This window comes from Fusarium verticillioides, chromosome 1 (genome assembly GCF_000149555.1).
Source record: "Fusarium verticillioides 7600 chromosome 1, whole genome shotgun sequence".
In the NCBI taxonomy this organism is placed as follows: Eukaryota; Fungi; Ascomycota; class Sordariomycetes; order Hypocreales; family Nectriaceae; genus Fusarium; species Fusarium verticillioides.
The window spans coordinates 3,629,373-3,656,272 of NC_031675.1; the positions used below are offsets into that span (position 1 = coordinate 3,629,373).

General features: G+C 49.1%; 8 protein-coding genes across 16 annotated transcripts; 4 read left to right on the top strand and 4 right to left on the bottom strand.

Annotated features, from left to right (window-relative positions):
- Positions 1-1,293: 1,293 nt before the first annotated feature.
- FVEG_14748 (hypothetical protein) lies at positions 1,294-1,840 on the bottom strand. The gene is made up of 2 exons (XM_018903720.1): positions 1,742-1,840; positions 1,294-1,690 (listed from the first exon to the last, which is right to left on the bottom strand). The coding sequence occupies exon 2, from the start codon at positions 1,687-1,689 to the stop codon at positions 1,369-1,371; it is 321 nt and encodes a 106-aa protein (XP_018743310.1). The 5' UTR covers position 1,690; positions 1,742-1,840; the 3' UTR covers positions 1,294-1,368.
- A 269-nt stretch (positions 1,841-2,109) lies between these two features.
- Positions 2,110-3,163, bottom strand: FVEG_00870 (cytidine deaminase). The gene is made up of 3 exons (XM_018887538.1): positions 2,725-3,163; positions 2,552-2,633; positions 2,110-2,498 (listed from the first exon to the last, which is right to left on the bottom strand). The coding sequence occupies exons 1-3, from the start codon at positions 3,078-3,080 to the stop codon at positions 2,436-2,438; spliced, it is 501 nt and encodes a 166-aa protein (XP_018743309.1). The 5' UTR covers positions 3,081-3,163; the 3' UTR covers positions 2,110-2,435.
- A 130-nt stretch (positions 3,164-3,293) lies between these two features.
- Positions 3,294-8,109, bottom strand: FVEG_00869 (STE/STE11/SSK protein kinase). The gene is made up of 2 exons (XM_018887537.1): positions 4,328-8,109; positions 3,294-4,275 (listed from the first exon to the last, which is right to left on the bottom strand). Exons 1-2 carry the CDS (start codon positions 7,806-7,808, stop codon positions 3,734-3,736), a joined length of 4,023 nt encoding a protein of 1,340 aa, XP_018743308.1. The 5' UTR covers positions 7,809-8,109; the 3' UTR covers positions 3,294-3,733.
- Positions 8,110-9,391: 1,282 nt separating this feature from the next.
- FVEG_00868 (hypothetical protein) lies at positions 9,392-9,767 on the top strand (the record flags this gene model as incomplete). The annotated part of the gene is made up of 2 exons (XM_018887536.1): positions 9,392-9,687; positions 9,764-9,767. The coding sequence occupies 2 exons, from the start codon at positions 9,392-9,394 to the stop codon at positions 9,765-9,767; spliced, it is 300 nt and encodes a 99-aa protein (XP_018743307.1).
- Positions 9,768-11,483: 1,716 nt separating this feature from the next.
- FVEG_00867 (hypothetical protein) lies at positions 11,484-15,082 on the top strand. Of its 2 annotated transcripts, none has more exons than XM_018887534.1 (2): positions 11,484-11,660; positions 11,727-15,082. In XM_018887534.1, exon 2 carries the CDS (start codon positions 13,446-13,448, stop codon positions 13,671-13,673), a length of 228 nt encoding a protein of 75 aa, XP_018743305.1. In that variant the 5' UTR covers positions 11,484-11,660; positions 11,727-13,445; the 3' UTR covers positions 13,674-15,082. The 2 variants fall into 2 exon arrangements, with proteins under 2 accessions (XP_018743305.1, XP_018743306.1); XM_018887535.1 differs by having other exon boundaries at positions 11,730-15,082.
- A 971-nt stretch (positions 15,083-16,053) lies between these two features.
- Positions 16,054-17,437, top strand: FVEG_00866 (2,4-dienoyl-CoA reductase (NADPH2)). Of its 2 annotated transcripts, XM_018887532.1 has the most exons (4): positions 16,054-16,251; positions 16,315-16,508; positions 16,564-16,628; positions 16,682-17,437. In XM_018887532.1, exons 1-4 carry the CDS (start codon positions 16,197-16,199, stop codon positions 17,289-17,291), a joined length of 924 nt encoding a protein of 307 aa, XP_018743303.1. In that variant the 5' UTR covers positions 16,054-16,196; the 3' UTR covers positions 17,292-17,437. The 2 variants fall into 2 exon arrangements, with proteins under 2 accessions (XP_018743303.1, XP_018743304.1); XM_018887533.1 differs by lacking the exon at positions 16,054-16,251 and having other exon boundaries at positions 16,291-16,508.
- Positions 17,438-17,620: 183 nt separating this feature from the next.
- On the top strand, positions 17,621-20,595 carry FVEG_00865 (acid phosphatase). 4 transcript variants are annotated; one of them, XM_018887531.1, is made up of 4 exons: positions 17,621-17,933; positions 17,988-18,219; positions 18,300-19,438; positions 19,491-20,556. In XM_018887531.1, exons 3-4 carry the CDS (start codon positions 18,811-18,813, stop codon positions 20,273-20,275), a joined length of 1,413 nt encoding a protein of 470 aa, XP_018743302.1. In that variant the 5' UTR covers positions 17,621-17,933; positions 17,988-18,219; positions 18,300-18,810; the 3' UTR covers positions 20,276-20,556. The 4 variants fall into 4 exon arrangements, with proteins under 4 accessions (XP_018743302.1, XP_018743300.1, XP_018743301.1 ...); XM_018887529.1 differs by having other exon boundaries at positions 17,621-18,219; positions 19,491-20,595; XM_018887530.1 differs by having other exon boundaries at positions 17,988-19,438.
- FVEG_00864 (hypothetical protein) lies at positions 18,590-22,927 on the bottom strand. Of its 4 annotated transcripts, XM_018887527.1 has the most exons (7): positions 22,552-22,927; positions 22,337-22,437; positions 20,945-22,277; positions 20,730-20,897; positions 19,918-20,681; positions 19,483-19,859; positions 18,613-19,430 (listed from the first exon to the last, which is right to left on the bottom strand). In XM_018887527.1, the coding sequence occupies exons 1-5, from the start codon at positions 22,595-22,597 to the stop codon at positions 20,611-20,613; spliced, it is 1,719 nt and encodes a 572-aa protein (XP_018743298.1). In that variant the 5' UTR covers positions 22,598-22,927; the 3' UTR covers positions 18,613-19,430; positions 19,483-19,859; positions 19,918-20,610. The 4 variants fall into 4 exon arrangements, with proteins under 4 accessions (XP_018743296.1, XP_018743295.1, XP_018743297.1 ...); XM_018887525.1 differs by having other exon boundaries at positions 18,590-19,430; positions 19,483-20,681; XM_018887526.1 differs by having other exon boundaries at positions 18,609-19,859.
- Positions 22,928-26,900: the final 3,973 nt, after the last annotated feature.

Below are 26,900 nucleotides of genomic sequence, written 5' to 3' on the forward strand. Positions count from 1 at the left end.
CAGCATGCTCACGCAGATGGCAACGCAGCCAATCCTTCTTAATAAGCATCATCAGCCATTCGGAACCGTGAGCAACCTACCCGGACTTGTCGCTTGAATTGCCTCGCTTGTCTTGGTAGAGAATAGTACACGAGACGAGACGAGACGACGACTCGCCGAGTATCTCAATGAGGCGGCGATCCATAGATCGGCCCAAACTAGCGGTCCTCAACGCTTGCTTGACACCGCCCTTCCAGAACGTGACACCAGCATTAATAATTATGGACAGTTATGTAGATCTCGAATAAGATGAGCACTCTGCCACTTTCAGTACTGGGTTCCCTAATCCGGTGGGCCGTTCAAACCGCTCATCTTCAACCGTCAGCCACTCACGGTACGCGCCTCCAAAAGAGACGCCGCCTCTCATTTCAAGGACACCATTCACTGAAGCCTCGACGCCCGGGTTTCAGGAACCGGGGGCCCTTATGCTTCGTGGAGCCTTTACGGGGGAGACCGAAGGCCCGGACCCCAGGCCTTTTGTACATACACAATAAACAACTGGGGACCTGCGGGAATCGAGGGAATAATTTGTATGTACTCTGTAAAAACCCTCAAATGGTCTTGGGGAGCATGGAAACGAGACTACATAGCAGATGCCAAAATAAGTCCAGCACGCAGGCCTCCCTCCATGTTTAGGATAATTCCCCAAAAGTTTTTTGTCATTTGGAATAAAGATCCTAGAGTTCTCCCCTCCCTCGACATGGCTCAAGCATGAACATGGCTTGGAGCATGCATGATAGTGTGCTGCCCGTTGCACCGTCAATTGCAAGCCGACTTGTCTGTACCTGGGAGTCTTAGATAAATAAAGTCGACCAATCCTATTCCTGTCCACGCATTATTATTCCTTTACTGGGCTACCGTGGCAAACGAGGTGCTTAGCGCTGCTCAACTCGTTGCTGATGGTCGTTCATCCTGAATTGGAAAGCCAATAGCCACTCAATTTGTTCTCAAAGGTACAGTAACACCGAGTCAGTCAAGAGTCCAATGACCATGAGCCAACCAGCTCTCACTCACATCAATCGCTTGACGCCTGAACCTAAGCTCTTACTGGCGAGCGCGCCCTTACGCCTTGATCCTGGCGAGACCCTGGCACAGGGATGGTGAGTGACGGCCACCTCAGGGAGCAAGAAAACACCAGATCTTAATATAGAGTGTCAAAATAAACTTAGCAAAGGATATCCTAAGTCACTACTAAACTTATCCTAAACTCATACTAAGTTACCTAAATATTTTTGTCACTTAGGATCAAGGCCCTGAGTTTTCTTTCCTCCCCTAGGACCATGACGAAGATGGGCCCAGCTCATTAAGTGTAATATCGTAGCTTGGGCGCTATCTCTGGAGGAATGTCTGCCCTGGTCGCCATGACGTCCTGTCTAGAGGGTTGCCCAATGCGAAGTGATGAACTGTGAATGCAGTAAAGAAATAATATTCACGCTCAAGATTGAGCAAGCAACCATCGGCTGGCAGCCCCCAATTTATAATATGTTTTGGCTCTCCTGACTCGGATGAGATACCACTTCTCAGCAAACGCTCACTGTTCCCGACCCCAGATTCCTCATCTTTTGATCCCAATCTCAGGGACCTTGCGCTACTGCATGACAGTTCCGTATTTAGCTCCCGCCAACAGAATGCTCCGATGTCGTTGGCCATGCTTTTCTCGTATCAGCGCTCACTGACCTCGAGCAGTAGAGCATTTTCGTACCTCCATTCGTCGTTGTTCTGTTAAACTGAAAGGTGGCTCATCGTATAAGAACGAAGAAGCAAAAGGAGGCCTCTGGCTCTACGCGTAACTATACCATCAGGTATCTTGTGTACTAATTCAGTACTAATGCATTACTCGGCATTTATGCCGATTTTCTTCGTTTACAGAGAAATGCCGCGCAAAACTCGGCTTCCGTGGGATTTAGTTTATAACGCAACCGCTTACATGCGGGATGTTTTGTAAGAAGGCTGCAACTTGTGAGTGACAAGGAGCAGGTCACCTGTCGAGACGATCACATGTACATCATTTCTTTCACGACTCGACCAGACACAACACAGCATGGCATGTCCTACTAGAGGTTTTCGTTTGCAGCCTTGTTGGTTCACCATTGTGTATGTATGTATGTATGTATTGTATTGTAAGGGCTCTCATATCTCCCGTCTCGCTATCAACTGCCCCGAATAGCCGAAAATGAATGGTCAATATCAGCCACATACACGCGGTCCAAGGAACGCCAATAAATGCAGCTCAGTCTATCAACCATTGATACACATAGAGACGCAGGCTAAGGGAGGATGTAGTACCCAAAGTTCCTGGTGCGCTCGCAGAGAACAGATACTCTCACATGATATCGCCGTGATCCATTCATATCCAACAACAATATGCAAGACACTGATGTGTCCCAAGTATCCTTTCATCTTGTTCCTGGTGCTCCCGGAGGTGGAAGCTGGTCAGGTCCAAAAGACATTGGCAAAAGCTACATAGCGTCAACCCCAAACTCAAGAACAAAGGGAACAGAGCGCAACTAACCTGTCGCAGTTTTGCAATCACAAAATCCTCATTCTTATCGAACATGATAATGGGTGTATCCAGTGTGCAAAACTCGCGAATACTACATCACCGAGAACATGCAACTCACCTGTTAGTCAAACCCATCATCTTCTGCATCTACTCTCTCAAAGACACCCCCAGTAACAACTCACAACTGTCTACACATTCCACATGGACTCGCCGGTGGCGCAATATCAGTTGCGACAGCAATGGCTCGGAACCCACGATGGCCGCTTGTCACAGCTGTACCAAGGGCCACGCGCTCTGCACATGTTCCCACAGGATACGCCGCGTTTTCCACATTTGCGCCGCTCGTGAGCTCACCCTCACTTGAGAGGACCGTTGCTCCGACGCGGAACTGGCTGTATGGACAGTACGCTGTGGCCTTGGCTGCAACTGCACGCTCACGGAGCTCTGAGAACTCGTTCGACGTGATCCCGTGTGCTGAACAGACTTCAACCGTCTTGGCTGTGTCGCCTTTTGAGATAGTCTCTGGGGTCTCCATCATATTACCTGAAGGGGGAAAGCAGGGGGCGAGAAAGGGGGGGAGGGAAGGAAAGGGAAAGAAGGAAAGAGAGAAAAGGGTTTGTGACAACGGGCGATTGATGCTTATATCCTATTCCGTGTCACTCGTCACTAGTTACACGAGCGGGCCCTTTATCGTGGACCTCTCCGCATCGGGCGCCTCCGTAATGCGGGGCTGAGCGCCGAAATGACGGGCCCTTCGGCTGGTTCCTATGATAACCATATTGCTTATCATGTCTTTCCTTTAATACATAATAGGCAGGCACGTAACTATCGTTTCTAACCTGCAAGGGTATACAGACTAGGTATGTAGACTATCTATGTATGTATGTATATAAGTTGTGTCCAAATATGTATTATCAGATGCTATCAACATCTTCTCATCCTCATGGTCTAATATTACTGTCGTGACCATCATGCACCTTCCCCTTACATTGCTGCCATCCATTCTCATTACAAATACGTACGTATGACACAGAGCAGCACAAAACTCCAAACTCATGGCTCATGCATACTGCTCGGCGAGCGGTTGTAGACTGGTGCTTGAACGGACCCGACCAAATCATTTCCATATCCTTTGTCCCCAACTTGCGTTTCTTGTAAGCCTTCCTGTTCGTTTCATCTGGACTCCGGCATCTAGTAAAACCCATCAGATCCTCCAAGCCTACTTGAGGTCGAACTGACTGTTGGCGTCGACTGTGCCGAGCTTGTGTCGCTTGGCGTTGCCGGTTCCACGACCTGACTTCGAATCGACGTGATCCATTCGTGCTGCAACAACTCAACTGCTGACGATCTGTTACGAGGGTCTCTTGTGAAACATTTCTTCAGGAAGTCGATTCCCTGAGGGCTGAGCTGATCTGTAGGTGGCAGCTGGGGCGGGTTCCCTTGCGCAATGTTGTACATGATCGCCCACTCGTTGTCGAGCTGTGCCCATGGCCTTCTTCCGGTGGCCATTTCCAGAATGACACAGCCCAGAGACCAGATGTCGACAGCCCCAGGCTTACCAGGGTTCTCGCCCTTGATCACCTCAGGTGACATATACATCGGCGTTCCTGTCATGGATCGGTTTGGCATTGTTGCTTGCTTCTCGCCAGCAAGTGTGCGGCCCTGTCGAGCAATAACCTTGGCGGCGCCAAAGTCCACATACTTGATAATTCCATTATGATCGAGCAAAATATCTGCAACGTTGTTAGTTTCTGCACATTGAGGGATACAAGATACACCACTTACTTTCGGGCTTGATGTCTCGGTGGGCAATGCCGCTCTCGTGCAAATAGACAAGACCCTCGAGCAGCTGAAGCGCATATACCATGATGACCTGCTCGTCTTCGATTCGACCATGTTCCAAGAGACTGGCTAAAGATCCCCCCGAACAAAACTCCATGAAAATGTACACTCGGTCTCGATGCACTTCGATGCCATAGTATGATACCACATTGGGATGATCCAACACTTCCAGTACACCCATCTCCTCTCTAATTTGCTCGGCGATCTGTGGGATGAGTTTGGGGTCCTGAAGTCGAATTTCCTTGACGGCCATCAGATGGCCCGTGTCAAGGTTCATTGCTGCATAGACATTGCCAAATGTGCCGCCTCCTACAAATTGACCTTGCTGCCAGCGCATCGTAACATTGGTGGCTGAGGATGAAAGGTACGCCAACGATCGGTCGACTTCATTATTGCCTTCCAGTACTCTTCCGACTCCCTGTCGCTCTGCAACTTTCTCGCGTCGATACTCATCTACCCTTTCGAGCTCCTCCATGCGCTGTTCAGTGATGAATCGCGAAGCCTCTTCGTCGTTCAGCATTCGGTTCTTGTCAAGCCTGCGGAACTGTCCCACCAAGGCTTCGATTCGTTCTTTCTCGGCCTGTGCCGCGAGGTTCGATCTGGCGCCCATGATATCAAAATGAGAAATAAGAAGAGACATGCAACCTGCGACCTTGGAACGAAGCTTGGCATACTCATCCTCGCCTAGAGCAAGGATGTAACGGCCTCGTGTCATGCCCATGGCCAACTCTAGCGCGAGTACGGCCCATCGAAAGGTCTTTCGGTCAGATGCAACGCAGTCGTCGCAAATGAAGCTTACCCAATCGAGGGCAAGTTTGGTCAATTTGAGGTTGTTCATCTGTCGCCTGTTGCTATCCATGTAGAGTAACGAACGTTGGCCAAACTCTGTGGCGAAAACGAAGCATGTTTGAATAAGTTCTTGGCAGTCCTTTCCCCGAGCCTGTTTTCTGATGATTTCCACACTGTCCATGAAAGTATTAGAAAGCTTATATGCCACCCGCCTCGTTTCTGTCAATCTTGAGTTGACTTTGTGGATGTTGGACCTCGATTCCTGCACAAGGTCAACATGCATATCAACAGCGTCAAGGAACGCCCTCCTCGCGTTGTGTAGGGTCTGGGGACTAGAAGCGCAGAGACGTATGTGTCCTCGTTTTAGGTCGAGGTTCAGGTCGCGTAAGGGTACTTCGATTACTTCGCCAAACCAATTGATAGGATCCTCTGGTCGGAGAATGAGGACATATTGCTCGCCGAGCTCGTCGGGAAACTGGTCCTTGGAAGTAATAGCCATCATAACGGGTATATCTTCCAGCCTCTCCCGTAACTCGGGCGATGCGATAACATATGTGTTGTCTTGCTCAAGCAAACGAGTGTCGACTTGAAAGTGACCCGAAGCTACCAATTGGTCGTAGAACTTTTGCATGGTTTCTGGTGGGAAGGATATGCTGTAGTCGGATGCGTGCTCGTAGTTGTCGTTCAGCATTCGAGTGAATCGCTGAAGCATCCGCTGGCGGACTCGTACGGAGTCGAGACAAGCCTTATAACGCTTACTCATCTCCGATGCGGTTTCCTTGGGCTTTGCTTGCAACTCCTTTTCGAAAGTCTGGCTGAGTCTGTTGAGAGCCTTGAATGTGAGTGAGCTAAACTGCTCGGCAACTTCAATGTGACCTCGCTGCAGATGGCTACCGATTTCGTTGGCGAAATCCCATTCCTGAAACAAAAGTTCAGCTTCCTTGAAAGTATTCTTGTTCCCGCTCAGCTTCCAGTTTAGCATCTTGAAGTAATACTTCAATGCTTCCAGTACAACTTGGTCGAAGGATTCATCGATGCAAGGTGGTAGATCCCAGCCTGGTTCCGGATGCGCAATGGATGTGCACTCAAGCTTGATTCGAATGGCAAATTTGAGCAGAAGCTGGAATTGGGAGATCATTTGATCCTGCATGAGAGGGTTTTGTTGGGCAGATTCCTTAACTCTCCTAGCATAAGCGAGACGTGTGCGGGTAATCTCTTCAATGAGACGCGAGGGGAAGCTGATAAGAGTAAGAAGCTCTTCGAGATACGGTGGTAGGTGGCGTTTGCGGAACGGCTCGGAATTCCTAATAAGAGTGTCCTTCGCCTTGCTAATGACGGTGGATATGGGTGCAAGCATTCCCTTTTCTAAGTTCCCATTGTCGTCGTTGTAAAGAGATTGAAGTCCGTCTTCTTTCATTAGCCGGTCGAGGAATGATGTTTCGTCGCTGCTTATACCATTTACAGCTGGCGATCGCTGTTTAGTCCGAGTAAAGTCGAGCTCATCATTCCCAACCCACTTCCTCAGGATGTTCAGTTCCGTGTTTATCATTTCGTTGGTGTTGTACCACGATATAATAGCATCATGGGCTTCTTTGAATGTGGCAGAGTCTGCTGCTTTGTGTTCTGCTGCGAGTGAAGCCCAAGAGGGGTATAGGTTTTCACACATCTCAATCTTGGCCACCATGTCTTTGACTTGTTCGTATGGTGGTTTTCCTGCTTCGCTCTCACCCTTCACTTGGAAGTTGATGATCTCGTCCAGTGTACGGTCAAGAGTAGACCGAGATTCCTCCAACATGCGTCTCTGGACAGGGATATGTCTTCCACAAACCTTAGATCGGATGCCCAGCCACAATTCGGTCTTGTGAGCACTCTTGCCCGCCTGTTGATCCGCCGATCCAATCAGTCGTTTTTTCTCTTGCCGTACGACATCTCCAGTAAGGACGGCCTCGAGCATACCGTGCCACTCAAGTCTTTCGCGATTCTCCGGGTCTTTCAAATCCTCGTCTGTGGGCTGAAGGTTGTCGTTGCCGTAAAACATAATGGTCTCCTGGTCGAAGCGATCGTCATATGGACCCTCCGACGAGGGGGTTTCGCCTTCCGAGTCCGAATCGTTTCCATTCAAATTCGAGTAAGACGAAAAGTACCCTCCACTATAGTCCTGCCGAAGTTTCTGTACATATGCTCGCTCCTGTGCCCGGAACCTGCTCTCACTCTGCCGTGGGCGCGTCTTAGACGATGATCGGATTGATTCTGTGAAAGATGGTGTCACTGGCGGATGAGCTGGTTTCCTGGAGGTGGCAGGATTGTAGGTGTTCGAGGGTGTCCTCGCCGGACCCAGTGGTCGCTGCGGCCAGGAGCCATTGGGTGTATAGGCCGCGCCATCGTCACCAGTAGCAACTCTCTGTGACTTTGGTGCACCGTTAATGACCGTCCCAGTGAGCAGAGAAGTCAATGACCCTGTGTGGCCCGATGATTCGTATCGGGATAAATTGCCCAGCTCGTCCTGACGTTCCGTCGCATGAGGATCGCCGTTGGTTTCGATCGGAGTTTCGTGTCGGTGACTCCTGTTCTTGTCTATGCGTCCATCTTCTTCGGTACCTGAGAAACGAACCGCTCGGGGCGACGACTCGGTCATCCTAATGGGTGTGTCTGGGCTGGCACCCAGGTGGAGTTGGAAGTATGAGCGCCCCTCGGCGTCACGTCGAGTTGTCGTGATTAATACGAATATATAGTTGTGACTGTGGAAGATGCCAGTTTAAACGGTTTTGTGTCGGCGCTCGAGTTGTGGTCGAAAGGTTTACGATGGATCGAAGATGGCCATGGAGAGGGGGTTGAGCTTGGGGAGCTCTTGATGCAAGCAGATCGAGATGGATCGCATGGAGGAGTGGCAACCAAGAAGCGCGTGCAATTTCATAGCCAATCATCGCGCTCCAAGCGTCTAGTGGCGCTTTAACTGTGGCTCGTGTGTGGCGAAACTATGGGGTCAGACCTATCATGAAGACGTTGGGAAGACGAATCATGACTACTAATCTGCCAACCTTGGAAAAAATCAGCATCGCCATCTGGTTTGTACCACACCGGCTTACATAGGTAGGTCAAGGACTCGTAGAGCCTTATTTATCTTTAATAGCAGACTGCTGTCATGACGATACATATTCTTACCACTGGTGTTGTGAAACTGTATTATAGTGTTGTATCTCTTTCATTTTACTACAATGTTCTACTACCTACTGTCATTATATTATTGACTCGACAATAATCAACCATTGAAAGGTCTCGAGTCCATGACCCGCCCGGACTGGTGTAGACATGTGGAAATAGTGACTGACCAAGGGAATGAATATAAAGACATCAGATGCCTTACAAATAAACACAGTGCCATCTAAGATAGGGCATGGAATAGAATACGAATGTTTCATTCTTGCAATATACCACAAATCACATCTACACGTGAAGACTGATTGCTATCGCACTTGAGATCGATCAACACAAAATGACTACCCTAGACCCGGTCAAACTTGCCCCAGCACATGCCAACGCGAACGGACGAGGGCCAAGTTATTACCTTCGCAACAATATTCGCATAGGGTTTAGCACGGTAACGTTTTAATCAAGCGATGGCCGGAATGAATTGATGCAATATATACTCTACACAGAAGCCTGAGCGCCATACTACCGGTATAGCGCGCTGGGAATGCCATAGAGAGTGTTAAGCCATGGGAAATGATTGCATAGATTATGATTTATGCGTGTAATTTTATTGTCATAGTAGAGAGAAAGTAAAGAAAAGCTGCTTATAATTTCCGACAAGTATACGAATTACTCCATATGCTCCTTATGTACAGTTGTGAACACTAGCATGATCCGACTTGATCCATCAGGTCGGTTACGAGCCGAGTTGTTACATACAACGGAACTCAATATCAGTCGGCCGAAGCAGCTAGTGAACAAGACGATGCCAGCTTTGACGGTTCGTTTAGGCATACTGAAGAGGTTAGCAATCCTTTAAATGGCATGCAGACGGAACCACTAATAAATGGTGAAACTCCGGGATGACGCTTTGACATCAAAGTCCTGATCGAATAATCTACCAATGTGGCCAAGGCAAAGACGGATAGAGAACAGACAGTAGCTAGAAGTACGCTAACTTGATTGTGGTATGTTGACATAAAAAAATCCTTCTCATTTTCGTTCGATTGACAAGGGTTGGCCCTGGAAATGTTTGATCAGGTCAGTGTCTTCAATAGCCTCAAACGGAATACTCCATCCCCTGTTCCGAGGGAGGAGGTTCCGTCTAAGACGACAGCAACAAACTCTATCCAATGTCAAAACCACACTGGTGTGGGCTTGAATCACGGCGGCTCCGTCTCGAAGGTCGAAGTACATCAACCAATGAGCAGGAATTCGAGGTCAGTAAAAGCCGGTTTGTGTCCAGGTCTGACTTGCGGTAACAAGACCGGCTTCCACGGAGTCATCGCCGTTGATATAATGACGCTAGATCAGTGGCTACATAGGTGGGTAGGCGATGTTCGATAAGTTCTTGGCGATAGACCGACTCAGATGTTACTGATACATAGTCATTAATCTCAGGTAAATCGACAGATTAAAAGCTTAGCGTCGCAACATACATCTGGCATGACTGACAACTCCATATCACGATCTCAGGCATATGGCCATGCTCTATATCATATGCAGACCCACTCTTCTCTACGGAACTTGCCATACCCGCTGTTAGTGGTGGTAGGCGCGTTGTGTAACATGGGACTCTGCAGCGGCCTGAGATACTGGTAGTCCTTTGCGGATGCCGGCACAAGGTTTCGTTCATAGTAGTAGGTATCTGGATAACACCTGAACCCAGATCGACTCGTTGCTGTCTACGAAAATCGACTTCCATGAAAGGACATTCTTTCCTTAGGCTAGGCCTACCATGCGTTGGCTCTGGAAATCGCTTGGTGGTTGGCAATCACATCAAGATGTCATCAAACCAACCAGGGTCAAACACCAACACCCTGGTCAGGTCACCGCGGGTATTTGCGCAGCATTAGCGCATATGCATGGAGCTCCTTGTGGCCAAGGTAGGTATAATAGTCGGTCCTTACAAAGTCCTTGTGGTCTCGGTCTTCTCTTTGAGAGAATGAAGAAGCCATGTCGTATGTCAAGGCTATCCAAGTCTGCTCAATAGTCAAGCGTCGCTTTCGCCACCTCTTGTGGTATGGCCTGATGCACTGATAACATGTCCAAGAACTAGATCCACATATCAGAACTATGCAAGCTTGTGTGATCCATCATCCCACGTGCGGTCGTACTGAGGGTGTGAAAGCTTTCCTGCGTATGTAACCAGATTAGGAACATCTCGGTATATCACCAAAGAAACTTTTCGTCCCATCATGGCCGACCGGGCCGAGTAGAGTAACCTTGCTGGTGGCTCTCGAAAGTCGGGACGACATGTCATGTTTGACAGTAAAAATTAAGTTTGAAGCTGCATGGTCTCGTAGTCAGGTCGGTGGTTGCAACGGCCACAAGGAACAGAAATTCTCCTGGCCATCATTCTGTTGAAGACTCAGCTCAGAAGCCGAGCCTTGGCGTAGCGTGGGGTCTGGAGACCACCTAAAGATCCTTACTAGGGCTGACCAGGGCTGACCAGGGCTGCACGAAATGAGAGGGCTCCTGTAGGTACCCGACGGTTGGCCTGATTAGCTGTCACAGCTTGGTGGAGAGGAAACCTTTCACCCCGGATTCGAGCTGATGGATGACTTGGGTTGCCAAGGACTTGGAAGGCTCGCCTCATGATACTGCTGATGTCTGGCTAGGTATGCTGTGTTGGGCTTCGCACCGGCTGCGTTGGGTCATGAGGGCCAATGATAATGTCATATCTCACCAGAAGACTGCTGATGGCCTGTGAGATGATCAGATTTGTTGATCGGCGTGCTCGGATCGTAACTTGATACCAACGCCAACCGATGTCAAACATGAGCACGAGGCGGGAAATTGTGGGTTACAGGGTGAGTGAGGGGGCGACAGTTGGGCTTCGACACATGGATGCCGCATTGCAGGAGACTCGCCCTGATTGTAATGCAAAGATCTGCTGAAAAGAAAAAGAAAAGTCTTCAGATGGATAACACAGCTGAATGTTTAGTTTGTTTCCATTGTAACTGTAAAATTGCGCAGTGGAGATGGGGTACAAGATTCGATTACATCATTGCCATGCTTCTTATCTCTTTCCTTGGCAGATTCCGAGAGCAACAAGACATGGATGGACCATGCTGCCTTTCTACCTTATGCTCAAAGGTTGCATAAATAATGCGGATGTTGCTTAATTGAGATGAAGCCCTGTAAGTGTAGGAAGTTTAGGGAGGCTACTGCAACTAGCCCTGGCCCAGGTGGCTGTGGCTCTTCCCGCGTACCATCAACCGTGCACAGACCTAAGGTGCTCAAAGACAGGCAGTTACCTCCATACCTAGGTAGGTACCTTACTTGTTGCAGCTAGGTAGGTAATCGATCGCACAATGGGACGAAAATTTGAAACGTGCTGATAACGAAACGCTCCGGGAAGAAGGAACGCAACCTCTGCTCCACCCTTCTCACTCATTCTCATTCCTCGATTGTCACTATCCAAGCCCTGCAATTTGCCATTAGCATACCATAAAATCCTGCTACCGTATTAGCGCCCAGAGACGAGCTTCCATCTGATGCGCGACTCAATGGACGATACGGTTGGTTACACCTTGGAACGAAAGTTCCGTATCATTCATGAATATGAGCCGAGTCAGTTATCGTTACGACCTCGACGTTTCCCTGACATCCGACTTACACTGATACATGGCTGTCTGCGTCACGAACGCACCGAACCAACTCATCAGGGTTGCCCCGTGGCGCTGACGCCGCTGAATGGGAATTAGGGAGAAGGTGACATCGCAACCCGTCAGGATGCGGGAAGGGATTTTCTCCCATCCACTTGACAAAGTTTAACCAGATGAACGCTCATTGTTGATGCCCATGAGACGCCACCCATCGACGGGAAGACATTCGTGGATTACTCCAGGCACACCTGGGTATTTAGTGTACCTATGGCGGACCGATCATAGATCCTCGTCTAAGGCTCTGAGCTATGTCTTATCCTGCAGCAGTGAGGCTGAATATTAATCGTGAAATGCTTCAGGTACCAAGCAGATCTGCCCCCTTCAGGATCGGTAGCGAAATCAAGAGGTAGAACAACGCTCGTTTAGTGGCATTACTTACGGATTGCCCAATCGCAGTCGCAATTTACAAGGGTCCAACTAACACAAGGTTCCAGTGATGGGTGCGTGCCCAGGCGTGTGCTGAATCGCCTTCTGTCTAAACTTCAAACTTGCAACCATTCTCAGAAAATTTGCCCCCTCCCAAGGCCTGGCTCAAGCAGCACTGACGCCGCTTCACCTTGGATGGTCACCTTTTTTGACCAAGGATATCTTGAACGGCCCTGGATTGCTTTCTCCCCGATCGGGGTACGCCGGCTCCTCGTACCGGCCTATGTACATCGCATTGTAAACTGGTCTGTGAGCACTACTTTACCTGCTGGGGGCTCACTAATGCATCCCGTCGTTCGAGGTTTGGGACCGTTGGACACGCGGGCTTAGTTACCCCACTAGCTAGCTAGCTAACTAACTTACAAACTCACTCCACTCGCCGTTACAGACCCGGTCCTGGCTTGAATTCGACACGACAGATCAGACCCTGGACTAGGTAAAATGTCTCTAGCTTGTTTGCTTTCGGATCCTCGTCCTGCTGAAGCAAACGCTTCCGAGACAGAAACGGGGATTGCCATGGTCATGGCCTCATCGGCGCCGTGCCCAGGGGATCCTTGATGTTTGTCCCGGTCCCATCTATAACCACCATAAGATCGCCCTCATATTACGTTTGAGATACCATCCTCTTCTGGTCTATTTCGTGCCTCTACTCAACATTCTTTTAGATCCAGTGGATCGAGGTTTCGCCTTGCTTAAACCTTATGAGCCCACCACTACAGCCATCACCTCCACGCACAAAATTCAAGGCCTAGTATAGACGCCGCCACTTCGCCTACCTTATCTGTGCATCCGATCTGTTGCCATCGGTCGAACATTGTAAATTGTCACGCCGCCAGTTTTTATAAATGCTAGTGGTGGTAGAATTGGACTTCGTTAAAGCACCCTCCAGCTGGCTCTTTGAATCGACACAGTTCGTCCCTTGGCAGACAAGATCAACTTACAATTATTTCATCAAATAGAATATCGAGTGAGTACGATGGTAAAGTATGTTCTCGAAATTCGAGTTAATCCCTTTACTCAGACCATTCTGTTTCCGACGCCTTGCCAGCATGTGCGATTTCACCAAAAACTATTACATCTACACTTCTTGCACAGATCCTGGGACACATTTCTGCAAAACTTCTATAGATGGAAGTCGCGAGCATGCCTGTCCCAAAGGTCCTCATGAACGCTATATCGTTCTCCCGGAAAGCTGCCCGTTGTGTTGTGGGTGAAACCAAAAACTCCGGTTGATGTTAGACTCGACACTCCCAGGAAGAACACTGGAGAAACAACCTTGCCGTACTCACCATGGCCAGCGAATTTCATATTCTCCATTGATATGTAATTGCAAAAATGACAACCTGGCTTGAAGCTTATTGAATTCAAGGCACCAAGCTGATGTTTCTTTCCATTCAATCGAAGCAGAGCTACGAATTTGAGAGTACAAGCGCAGGATCTTGAGCCTCCCATAGGAGTCTGAACGAGAGGAACAAGCAGTAGAGATGCTATCGATGAGGAAAGGGAGGCAACATGCGATTCTATCGGCAGCATCTGTGAAAAACGACAGAGGCAAGCGAACCAAAAACATTAGCCAGCGACAGATTTGAAAGTTGAACATTGAGCTAGACCCCTAGAGGCTCGTTTGTACTGGTACACGGGAATTACACATTAACTCGGCGTTATGGAAATAATTAAAAAGAAATCTATGGTCACTGAATGCGAATTTATATGTGTGGCAGACGCAGCCTCAGCTTCTTAGCTATTGACTTTGAGCGATCGGAACCCACGCCTTTGAACGGTTTCATGATTGACATGGAAAGCATATTGCTACATATTTTACCACTCTTAGGCTTATATCGGTTCATATTTAGCGCACGAAAGACGAGGGACTCCAGTCATAGGTACTACCTATAGAGCAACTGTTGTCAGCTGGCTCTGCAGGCTGCCATTAGCATATATTGTGGCTGATATACCTTACCAAGTATGGCTTACCTCGCAGGTTTGGAAGATGCAACACTCCGATGATTGCCAAATAAGCAGGGATGTTGTCGGTGTTTTCACTGCGTGGTTACATTGCCGTTGACATCAGGACCGTCACGACGGGTGACGGAGTGCGCTATGCTATGCTAGTGAGACGTAGGCTGCCATCCCGCCATCTTCTTTAGGCTCTGACAGCTCGCTTACAGCGATCGAGTCCCTTGACCCCACTGATCTTGGTCAACGTACGGCTGAGATAAGAGACAATGTGCAAGTAAAGGGCAAAGATCAGAGTTAATATGGAGTTTGGCCGGGTATAAAGTTAATGCTGCGGGGAATGAGGGGGAATAAGCGCGCCTGTGCGAGCCTTTGAGGCGCATGCCGCGCGGGATGTACCGGTAACCGTTTGACAGTCTGATGAGGCGGAATATTATGGCCAATGACCTGAGATTGAGGACAAGAGAGACAACAGGGCCTGTATGTATGATGCAGCTGAGAATAAGCGAGATCTGCCACGTTCATCCCTGTTGGCTCGACGCAGTGTCGGCTCACTGCCCGCGCTGAGACCTGAGACGAAACCATGGCTATTAGGACGTTTTGATGCTTAGATCCAGGTGTTTAAAGAAGAACAAGTCGGTCGGTTTACGCCGGCCCGGGTAAAAACTGCTTACGCGTATATGCCTTAGATGTTCGCTATCAGTGGATGTTTCAGTTGGTCCCTGACTATTCCACTTTGACATTGGTTTGCGAGGCGTTATGGGTCGACTGTGGATTGGGACGTCCTTCGGATAGCCACAAACCACACCAATAGCTTCTGCTCTTGAGGCCTTTGAGCTTTTATCACGGTCAGGACAATCTCGTTACAGATTCTCCTGATTGTCGGAAAACTAAGAGTGATTAGGGATCATGGTGTGGGGGCCATGCACGCACAAACCTGGCTCTGTTCCTGTTGTGGGTGGCACTGCAGTCCGCGGGAACTAGGCATGAAGCTTAAATTACGAGGAGCCAAGTACATAGCAGTGTAACTTGTGAGCCGTCTTACCAGTTTCATCATTTACGACATTTTACATGCACAATGGAACATAAGAGTCTATGATGCCTCTTCTACAGCCCCTGACACCATGTCCTTTGCAGACAACACGAGTTGCCTGCGGATCCTGCCTGACGTTGACAAAACCATGACACTGGAATGTTGGATTCGGTCTGTTTCTCTTTGAAACAAAATGTCTTCATCCGACTTCATGTGCTAAGTTTCATGCCACCTAGTATGATGACGTCCCTTTATCATCGTAAATCCCGAACCGAGGTACTGCCATGCCTTTGGTAGATATTTCGAACATAGATATGACAACACTTAGCGGCCTGTTTAATTTATGCAAAGAGTGAATCCGCTGATATAATGACCATGCCATGTGGTCAACGGCCCGGGCCTTTAGATGATTGCTCAACTCGGCCGAGAGAGCGGTCGGAGGATTAACAGGTACACAGGTACACCTAGTGGAGAACAGCCCCGGATTCCATCTCAATGGGGGGGTTTTTTTTTTGATAGGGAGGCTCCACTTCAAGCCGAGGCACAAGCGGCCCCTGAACCTTCTTTGATTTCAGCCGAGCACTCGGTCAGTCATCCATCCATCCATTTTCCAGTAATCAATTCTCCAGCTTACCATAATCATACAATAGACTCTCTTCGACATCATTCTACTAGCAACTGCTAGTGGGTTAGTATTTGCGTCACCTGAAGTTCCCTTGAGCCGCGTATCGACATCAATCGAATCACTATGCCCGTTCCCGAGTCTGAGTATCTCAGCCCCGTCTGGCGAGATGGGATCTTCAGTCAGTCTCAAGATGATCTAATCTATTCTTGGTAGAGATTTGCTGATATGTGAAACCATCTAGATGGCCGCGTTATCTTTGTGACTGGCGGTGCAGGAAGCATCTGCAGCATGCAGACGCGAGCATTAGTTCGCCTGGGTGCAAATGCATGCATCATTGGCCGAAGTGTCGAGAAGACAGAGCTTGCGGCCAGAGACATCGCGAGTGTAAGAGAGGGAGCCAAGGTGATAGGAATCGGTGGCTGTGATGTTCGAAAGGTACGACGCGTGTCGCTTTTTTGACGGCGGTAATGATGATACTGACTGTACGTAGATCGACAGTCTTCAGGCTGCTGCTGAGCGATGCGTAAAAGAGCTTGGAGGGATCGACTTTGTCATGTAAGTCTCCGAATTGACCATACCCGCATATAATATACTAATGCATATCATAGCGCTGGTGCAGCTGGCAACTTTGTCGCTCCTATTGAAGGCCTCAGCTCCAATGCATTCAAGACGGTAATGGACATCGATGTCTTGGGAACATTCAACACAATCAAGGCGACAATGCCCCATCTCCTAAAGAGCTCAACCCCTCGGATCATCTACGTCTCTGCCACTTTCCATTACACCGGCATGCCTCTCCAGGCACACGTCTCTGCAGCCAAGGCGTCTATTGACTCACTCATGGCGTCCGTTGCCCTGGAGTATGGACCAAGAGGGGTGACAAGTAACGTAATTGCCCCAGGAGGTATCGAGGGCACTGAGGGTCTGGCCAGATTGGGGAGCGATGTGGAAATTGAGAAGAAGAGATACGCCAAGGGTATCCCGCTGGGCCGCACTGGAACTGTACGGGATATCGCTGACGCGACAGTCTTTTTGTTCAGCGACGCTGGAAGCTATGTCAGCGGACAAGTCCTAGCTGTTGATGGTGCGGCATGGAGACGTCAGGGAGCCATCAGCGTGGGAACGGAGGCTGGCATGGAGTACCCGGATTATATTCTCAACGGAGAGTTCTCAAAGAACCTGCGAGATCCAAGAAAGAACGGAAAGGCTAAGTTGTAAGGATACGGGCTGTTGAACCACATGGGCCAAGCTCGGAGATTACCATTTGACGAGGTAGATATGGAGTATCATGAGGGGATATTATTTTTATACAAACGAAGCTACAATTTTGCAATATCAGATCAAGTGTTTGCTTGAATCAGTACATCTTATCAGCTGGACCTGACACCCCCGGGCCGGGCAGTAGTGGATCGGAAGTGACGGAGATACTTGTTCTGGGATGATAGATAACATCCAATCGGGGATCCGCCTTGGCGTTGACATCTCCGGAAGTGGATGGTCTGATAGAGTCGATCTCAGTCTTCCATGATGATGGTTTGTTGAATATCTGACAAGAATAACTGTACTCCAAGCACGATAAAATGTTTCCTTCTTAACACCAGAATTGCCAGGTTCAAGCCTTTTTTTATTTACCTGCATGGCACATTGTATGCTTATTCCATACAGCAGTTACTTGACAAGGGAATACCCCGTGAACCCCATATTCTCCATTCCGAAAAAGAGCCTGAAACCCACGCGAGATACCACATGCCATTTCACGATTCGATCCATGAACGAAGAGCCGGATATCGTACGGCATAATCGACCCCGTTAAAGCCGCGACCCGGCCGATATCCAATAAAATTGCGTCCGATGGCCGTTGCAAGTCTCTCCCACTCTTGGGCAAAAGTGCCTGGAAGCTTACTCTGTAAGAAGAGGGAAAGCCAATTGTGGCTGTCTAGGCGAGGAAAGAAAGCTTAGGAACTCGATCCCAAATAACAAAAAGATTTGGGCAACTTAGTACAAGTTTAGGATACCTTTTACTGAATTTGTTTTAACACCCTATATTGAAGTCTAATGTTTTCTTGCTCCCCGAGGGCTGTTTATCAGCTTACAGAGACAGGTTGATAACTTGGTGTGGGCTTGCATTAGCGTCCGCTAGGGCAAGGTTAGTGAAGGAGGGGTTGTTTTTGAGCTCTCATGAGCTTGTCGATGCTCAATGACACGGGCTAATCGTGCAATTGACAGATGAGGCAGGGTGATATGATCTGCATCCACTGACAATCATCAATTCCTCGGATATAGCCATCTCAATCTCTCGTTGTTTATAAACTCGACACTCTTAGCATAAAGCATTCGAAAAAACAAGCTCAGTCTGCAAAATCATCATGATTATGGATGGTGTCAATAGTGTTTCCTATCTAGGTATGACTATCCAGGAAAAAAGAGGGCCCAGAGGTCAACTAGAGAACCAACCTTGACCCGGAGAGATCCATGGTGTGGAAACTATGCATAACCTTGCAGCTACACGGCACGCTCAGAGCCGAACAGGGCGGGGAATTACCTACGATACCATATCTTTTGACTCTCATAACAACGTACGCTATCTTCTTGTAATAGGTAATGATGATGAGAACTATATATTTCCTTCTCTTCTCGTTCTCTCTTGACCATTTGTCTTCTCTTCCTTTCCCCTTCGTCGTCAACAGTGGCAACGAGTAAGTGTGTATAGCTTCATTCAGTGTCCCACCTAACCAAGATGCACGCCAAGCCCCTCTCCCTCCTCGTGCTATCTGCCCTCCCCTCCTTGACTGCAGCTGAAGATGTCCTTGGCCTTTACGTCTTCCACCGTCACGGTGATCGCACTGCCAAGGCCTGGAAGCCCGTAAACTTCACAGCTCTCGGAGCCGACGAGGTTTACTCTTCCGGTTCTTGGTACCGCGATACTTATGTGAGCAAGGATGCTTCACGAAAGATCACTGGCCTCAGCCCCGAGTCAGCCGTCTTGTCTCAGCTAGATGTCACTTCTCCCGTCGATGCTGTGCTTCAGAACTCTGCTCTTGTATTCATGCAGGGGCTTTACCCTCCTACGAAGCAGTTTGAGACCCTTGCCAATGGATCCAGGGTTGAGGCTCCTTTGAGTGGATATCAATACATTCCCATTGCTTCAGTAGAGACTGCAGCCAGCGACAAGAACTCTGAGAACAGTGCTTGGCTCCAGGGGAACAGTGGTTGCACCAACGCGGAGGCTAGCTCAAATGATTACTTCTCCTCCCCCGAGTACGCTGGAGCATACAAGGACTCTGAAAGCTTTTATCAGGGCCTTCTGCCTGTCATCAATGGAACCTACGGCAAAGATGAGGCCAACTTCCAGAATGCCTATACCAGTAAGTTTAGGGATCAATCTCAAGCACATAGACCCTCTACTAACTCGCAAAGTCTTTGATCTCATCAATGTTGCTCGTATTCACAATTCTAGCATCCCTTCCGATGATCTGCTCGATGAGTCCACCCTGGAAAAGCTATATTATCTCGCTTCCATCCATGAGTGGAACCTCGCCTACAACAGCAGCGAACCCGTCCGTGCCATTGCGGGCTCGGTGCTTGCTGGCCAGATCATTGAGGCTCTTGAGCCCCTTGCAGAGGGTAAGAAGGGACCCAAGGTCAACATCCAGTTCGGTGCCTATGCTGCTTTCATGTCTTTCTTCGGTCTTGCTGGTCTCGACAAGGTCAGCTCCGACTTCAAGGGAGTCGTCGACTACGCCTCATCTATGGCCTTTGAGCTCGTAACCAACGCCACAAACCCTACTGCCGACGACGTCAGTGTCCGCTTCTACTTTGCCAACGGCACTGCTGCTCAACACACCCCGAAGTTGTTCCCTCTCTTCGGTAAGGATGAGACCACCATCTCTTGGAAGGACTTCAAGACTGGCATGTCTGATTTCGCCATTGAGGACACCAAGCACTGGTGCAAGCTTTGCGGAAACAACGATGGCACCTGCGCTAGTAGCTCGGATGATGACTCTACTTCATCTCAATCAAGCTCTGGCGGCTCTGGCAACGGTGTCTCGAAGCCAGTTGCTGGCGTCATTGGTGCCCTTGTTACTCTCGTTGTCATTTTGGGTGTCCAGGCTGCCTTTATTCTGCTCGGCGGTCTGCGTCTTGTCAAGAAGTCGACGCTTGCAGCTGCTGGCGCATCTCAGGCCGAAGCAGTCAAGGCGTGAGTGAATATGAATCGACAGGTAGTGGGACAGGTTAAATGTTCTTGGTCAGGATATGCATGACCCATGCGACGTTATGATTTTTTCGCCTTCAGGTACCAGGATAGCCATCATGTAACGAATTGATGTGCCATGCTTTAATTAAGACAATATCGCCGAACTCTCATGGCTATGATCTAATAATGATATCCAGGAATCGTGTCATACTCCCCTATGAAGTCTATCAGGAAGTAAACATTAAAAATAACCCAACCCTGGGTGCTCTAGAAACGCATCTGTTGCTTTTATCCAACTCATGATATATCAACCATCTTAATTCCTCGAAATTGTTCGAACAGCTAGCGAAGACCAGTCATATCGAGCAAATCATGGCGATAGTAGAATGCTCGCACCCGCTTACCGTAGATATCTATAGCAAGTCAGCATGACAAACAACGTGCGATGGAAACCGACTTACACATAGGGATGCTGATAAGGCACACCACCACTTGAATTGAGGAGATGGCCAGCATTGTTCGTTCGATACCACCCTGATTAATCCAATCGTAGGCAAAGAAAGTCAAGATGAAGCTGAAAAAGTTCTTGAATATGATCATGATGGTGAAGCCCTCAATGGTCAAATCCCCTGCCATGATGTTAGCGACAGCTGTTTATACGAGCAGAGAAACATACGATAGGCATCAACAATGTAAAGTGAGCTGGCCACGGCCCCAATGACCATCCCTGCGACTTCAAATCCGAAAAACATCAGAGGTACGACATATGAGTATTCCTTTTTTACCACACCAGGTGCCGTTAAGGCGAACCCATAGAGTCCGATCCCTCCGATAATCATCATGGGGATCACAAGAAGAATGCGAAACTCTGGTTCGTATATGCCTTTGTTGAGCTTGGTCATGTACTTGACGCTTGTGTCAGCGAGCAGACCTGCCAGGACAAACCCAAGGACGGCACCGATGAAAGGGCCCGTATAAGTGTAGCCGGCATCAACTTCATCCCAGTAATAGGGAGACCCTATGAAAATGGCGGCGACAATGACTCCGATAAATACTGTCCAGCCGATCATGGCTCCCTGGATCAGGCAGCCCCAGATAAATGCTGGATGAGTGAGGAGGGGGAACGGTCGCAGCAAAAGGACCCAATATCGCTCGTCCGTCTTCCGGCCATCAAAGAGAGAGATCGACTGAAGAAAGGTCTTCTTAGGTGTATTAGAATGGCCGATTGGTTGAAGAGCATTGGACTTAGGCAAGAAGGTAAAACCAGCAGAGTGCTGGACAAGTTCCGGAGAATGAGAAGATCCGGACTCTGCCTGCGGTGACGGCGTTTGACGTTTATCCTTAGTAGTCAGTTCTATTCCTAGCTCACCGGTCGTGTCAGTGTTCAGACTGGCTTCTCGACGATATGCCGTTTCGGGGCAGAAGAAGAAAATGGCCGGGAGTGTAGCAGCAAGAAAGATGGCAACAAAGTAGAACGTCCACTTCCATCCCATGGAATCAGTGATTTTGCCCACCAAGATGGGTGTGAAGAAGGCACCACCGAAGACCGCCAGGTTCGTAAAGGCCATTCTCACTCCTCGCTGGTGGACAAAGTAGAGGTCACCCACAGCTGCATTGAGCAAGCTCTCGTAGGGTGCGCAACCAACGCCTTGAACAACTCTGGCTCCAATAAAACTTCCATAATTAGTTCCTACAGACCCAGCCCACGCGCTGGAGGCGATAAGAATGAGGATACCTATGAGGAACAAGTGTCGCTTTCCCCAGATACGGCCGGACGGAACGAAGAAAATAGCACCAGCGCCGCATCCCAGTAAGAAATATCCAGTCAATAGGGCAACCTTTGTGAAATCCTTCGAGAAGAGTAGAGATATTGTGATCGTATTGGCAGCGAGGATAGGACCGAGTGCGGTAGCGAGAATACCCGCGAAACAGAGCAGAAAGGTAATCAGGTCGCGTCGCAAAAGTGACCAGTTCAACGGATCGTTTGGGTCATCTGAAGGCTGAGGGATCTGAGGTTCGTGCCAACGTCAGCGTACGCGCAACACGGCACGAGGCAGACAATACATACGAGGATAATGGTTTCGGTCCCAACTTGTACGCGCTTGAGGTCTCCATGATGCTCACCAGCTACCTGAGGTCGGGACGGATCGTCAAAGTATTGGGTTGTGCCTATGGGATTGGGTGATCTGTCAATTCGTCATGTCCTGAAAAGTGTGTGCTCTGCTATCGGCGATGGAAGGCCACGTGCTCCATATTGGTATGGAGGTGACGCCAAATACGCACCAGGAACATGCTCGATCCCCTTTGCTTCGAGGATCCCCAGAGGCATCTTGAAGAGATGGAGTACCGATCAGGGGCGTGAGCTTGGCTGAGGGATAGCACAGTGGAGCGGCGACAGCACCCACCCTCCGGTTCTGGTGGAGGTCACAAACACTCGCGATTCAATCGTGAAAGGGCGGCGAGAAGCTTCGTACGGACAAAAACGCCCAGTGGGAAGGAAATTCTTTTCTTCGGAGACAAATCGACGGGTTTGACTGGATCGGCTTCTTCCAACAGTATCGTCAAGTCGTCGACATATTTGGAGACCATCAGCACGAGCAACCAGGAGTGGACGCATTCGTGTAAATATGGTGGTGGAGATGGACCGAGGGTTCCGCTTGTTTCTCCAATTGCCGTGATTGAATTACCGGGGTACAGTGAGCTTAAAGTTTGGTTTGTGGAGCTCATCACTCACAGGGCACCTGGGTATCTATCTACCTTAGGTTCTGCGGATACCCAGGTATGCTCTGCACCACAACAGTGAAAGCAGCTTTAACTGCCGATCAGAAGCAGTTTCTTGGCAAAGTATAAGATCCTGATCACGTTGCACCTTCTTGAGACAATTCATCTGCTATCTGCGATCCAGACAGGGCAATCATCCTCGTCCCAAAGGTCATCACAAACACAGTATCAGAGCACTGTGAGCTTGTGGAAATAGTGAACGATGATCAGGCTGATCTCTTGCTTCTGCATGTCAATATCACCCCAGTTGGAACCTTGTGCTGTGGGTGTCCCTTTGGGGCTTCAGCTCTTGTCCAATGAAACAGGTGAGCTACTGGTAATGGGTCAAAGAGTCTCCTCTGTTCAAATCAAAGGGTCCTTAAAAACACGTAGGTTGAGCCAAGTTTCCAAATCAGTGCCACAATCAATGAGACCATTTCAAAGTATAAACTACCTTAGTACCTACCTTACAGGGAAGTAGCGACTTGCCCGTTCATGCTATGTAACTTCTTCGTATTGCGACCATTTCTTAGAAGGTTCTTTCAGAACAACTCCCGAGCTGCTTACGTAGGTGGCAGCCCCAGGGGTTCAATGGCCATTCAAATGCTAATTGCCCGTTGTAAATTCTTTTTGTCCTGTGGGTCTGGCAGGTACGACCAAGACACCCAAGACATTGGATCGATCATAGGTTTCCTCACTGTTCTTTTACACCGTTCAGCCTGAATACGACTTCTGACTTGTTCTCTTTTCAACCCCCAGGCGTCAAATAGATCCTCAACTCAAGCCAAGACTTTGCAAGGACCCGCTTCAGTATAATGACGAATGATGATGATCTCGTATACTTGGTGGCCTGGATTGCTGTTCATCCTATCATTTTCGCTCTTGGTTAATCAGTAGCCAGACACCACAGCAGCCATCTCTGCCAGGTTCAAGACTAGCTCCGCCATTGCGGGGATCACTAGACATGCATTGCATGGGTGGCATCACCCTTGTCTCGGGCAGTCCACAGACAGCCATCATCCCTTGCTGAATCTTGAGATCCGTCCGTCAGCCGTCGTTTATTCGGAGACTTCTTCAGCCATGTCTCGACCTCTCCGATAAGAATCCAGCTCGACAGCATTTCACTCGCCTACAGAATCTCGGATGCGAAACAGAACAGCTACGCATGGTAGCAAAATGTCTCGCCGTCTCCGTACCTGCATTAATCATAATTTACTTCATAAGGAGCAAACTTACTAGATTGACTCCAGGAATATTGAAGCTGAGTTGATCGATGTGCTTGTTTTACGGAGTAACTCCACACCCTCTTTCAGTATTACCTCAAAAGTTGTCACCAGAGCATTAATTTACCAAAATCGACTGTGGATTGCTTCGTCCTGTTGTAGAGTGGTTAATTCTTAACATTCATTCATGGTAGGCCATATCAACATCTCAGCGAGATAGATCAAAGCAACACCGCAGAAACAACACATTGGTCCTTTTCTCTTCCAGGCAGAGGTAACTTCTTGATAGTTTGCGAGGATGCAAGTAAGGGTGCTTGCAGGTAAACCCATCAAAATTCGTTTCAGTTCAACAGTCTGCAAAGCTCTGCCTCAAGGGCAGGGACAACAATCTGATTGCATAGATGTGTGCCAGCAATGAACGGTGTAATTGGATGATCACTTTGTTCATTGGCCGCTCATGCCAGACGCTGGGCTACGATACGACAAAGTTGCAACATTTTGCTGCCACCTTGAATTGGACGAGTGACCAGCCAAAACTAGGTAGATGTTTGCTCATATGTAATACCTTGCTCAGCTGAGGAGAGGTCGATAATCGATATTAAGCCCTCTTTACAACATCATGGTAGGCTCAGCGTTGGCTTTGGGTTCCGATCCCCTGCATATTGCGGCTCTGATCTCGTTTAATGACAAGACGGATCTTACGAATCTTTGCTTCTGTCATTTCAGCAGGCAAGAGCCTGTCGATCACAGCCAACTCAGGACACTGCAGGGGCTCAGCCTTATTGCGCCGGCATGAGAAGGACCTGCTCCGAATGCCTTCGATATTCGTGATGAATGAAACAATTTCATTGTGACAATACGGTCACGGCCAGTTTTTGATACCGAGTTGGAAAGCTCGCATTTAGGGCAAGCCACAAAGGCTATTTCCCCAACCTAGCACAACCCCTACGGCCCCTCCCACAACACAGCATCGGACTTGGGGAATGCCCATATATGCCAGATGCTAATTCGGAATGGCCCTTTGACGAATTGCCATCAACGAATGCCCGAGCTCCAATGACTGGGATTGTGGCACATTGCCATATCCCAAGGGCAGCCAAGGTTTTGCTACGGCGTTCGTCACATGAATCATTCTTATCGCGAGGGTGTTGAGATCCGGCTAAGGGTTGTTGCAGTCTCAAGGGTACCTAGCAGGGAAAATTAAGGTATGCATTCATCGGCTTATTAACGCGACACAAAATTACGCCTTAATGGACCCTTTATTCGGGTCGGGCGTCATAGACAAGCCAGACCAGGTCAGGCACAAGACATGCACATGGCTGTGAAGAATAAGATATCAAGTTACCGCGAAATGTACGGTACCTCCTTTCTTTTGTCGCATAGGGTACGCTAAACAGGGCTGGAAAGATGATGGCCGATCACAAGCCAGCTCAACCAGTCATGACAGTAAACGCAACTGCTGAAAGGATGAGGTCGATGGCCAAGCACCACTCCACGCAAAAGGTCTCCCAGGAGAGTGGTCGCTTAGTTCGCAGCTCCGGACGGTCGGTGCAGATTATGGACGATCACGTTCTCACTACTACCTGCCCAGCAGCAGCAGCAGCAGCAGCAGCCGCCGTGGCGACGGCGGCGTGGCGCCAAACAAATGGGAGCGTACCTTTAGAAAACCAGGGCTTCTAACGCTGTTCGCCGCAGGTTTGGTCGATTTAGATGTCTGATGTGTGCGCGCACGCATCGATCGGGTGTGTGTGGGCTCTGGATCTGGAAAACTGTCATGAGGGAACCAACGCCGGAGAGAGGAGCTCGATCCCCCGGCCCGTTAAGAGATCCGGCAATGACGTCCGCCGGCATGGATGCAGACACAGGGTCGACGAGAAGGGAACCTCATCGGGCTTCATTCATCCATCCATGGTGGACTACTGAGCTTGGACGGTGTGGTGCAATCAACGGTTCGGTACGGCCTCGAAGAGTGAATGGTACCGTGCATCAGCCGCGTGGTGCGTGCTAGGCTCCTCATGTAAAGATGGCGAGACGGGACAGGACGTTGGATTATCAAGCTTGATACCCTCCCTTTTTCTTACCTCGCACCACCCAATGGTTGTTCAAATGGGCGCTCTTTGGCCGCACTGACGGATTTCCAACTGCTTCTAGCACCGAAACCTGACGAGCTTCGACTTCACTCAAGTCAAGGTCTTGTATCTGTTCCCCTCGTCTCCTGTCGGAGCCGGGCTTGGCTCCGGTCGAGTTCTGTTCACATTCTGCCAGTCCCATTTTGAGAATCTTTTCCGCGTCCTTGCTCCTCTCGTGCGCTCTCAAAAAACTCTCTCTTAAAGATATGCCTTCTCAAATTCCAATTACAAGGCGGCCTCTCCTCTAGCTTCCCCGTTGTTATTAAAGTCCATATTCCCCTGCACACTGGATTAAGGCACATCTTGATCTGGACTTCGTCACTACATCTCAGGAACCGTCATCACGTACCCAATTTAATCCCCAGTCTTCCCTCACCGTCACCCACGTCAGTTCCCTTGTGTGCGCATTCTGATTGTCCTGCCCCTCATTGTTGTATTCCCACCCACGCCAGCCCAGGTAGCTCACGAAATCGTCGCGACATTGTTCGCTTCCCGATTACAGACTGCCACCATACCTCAA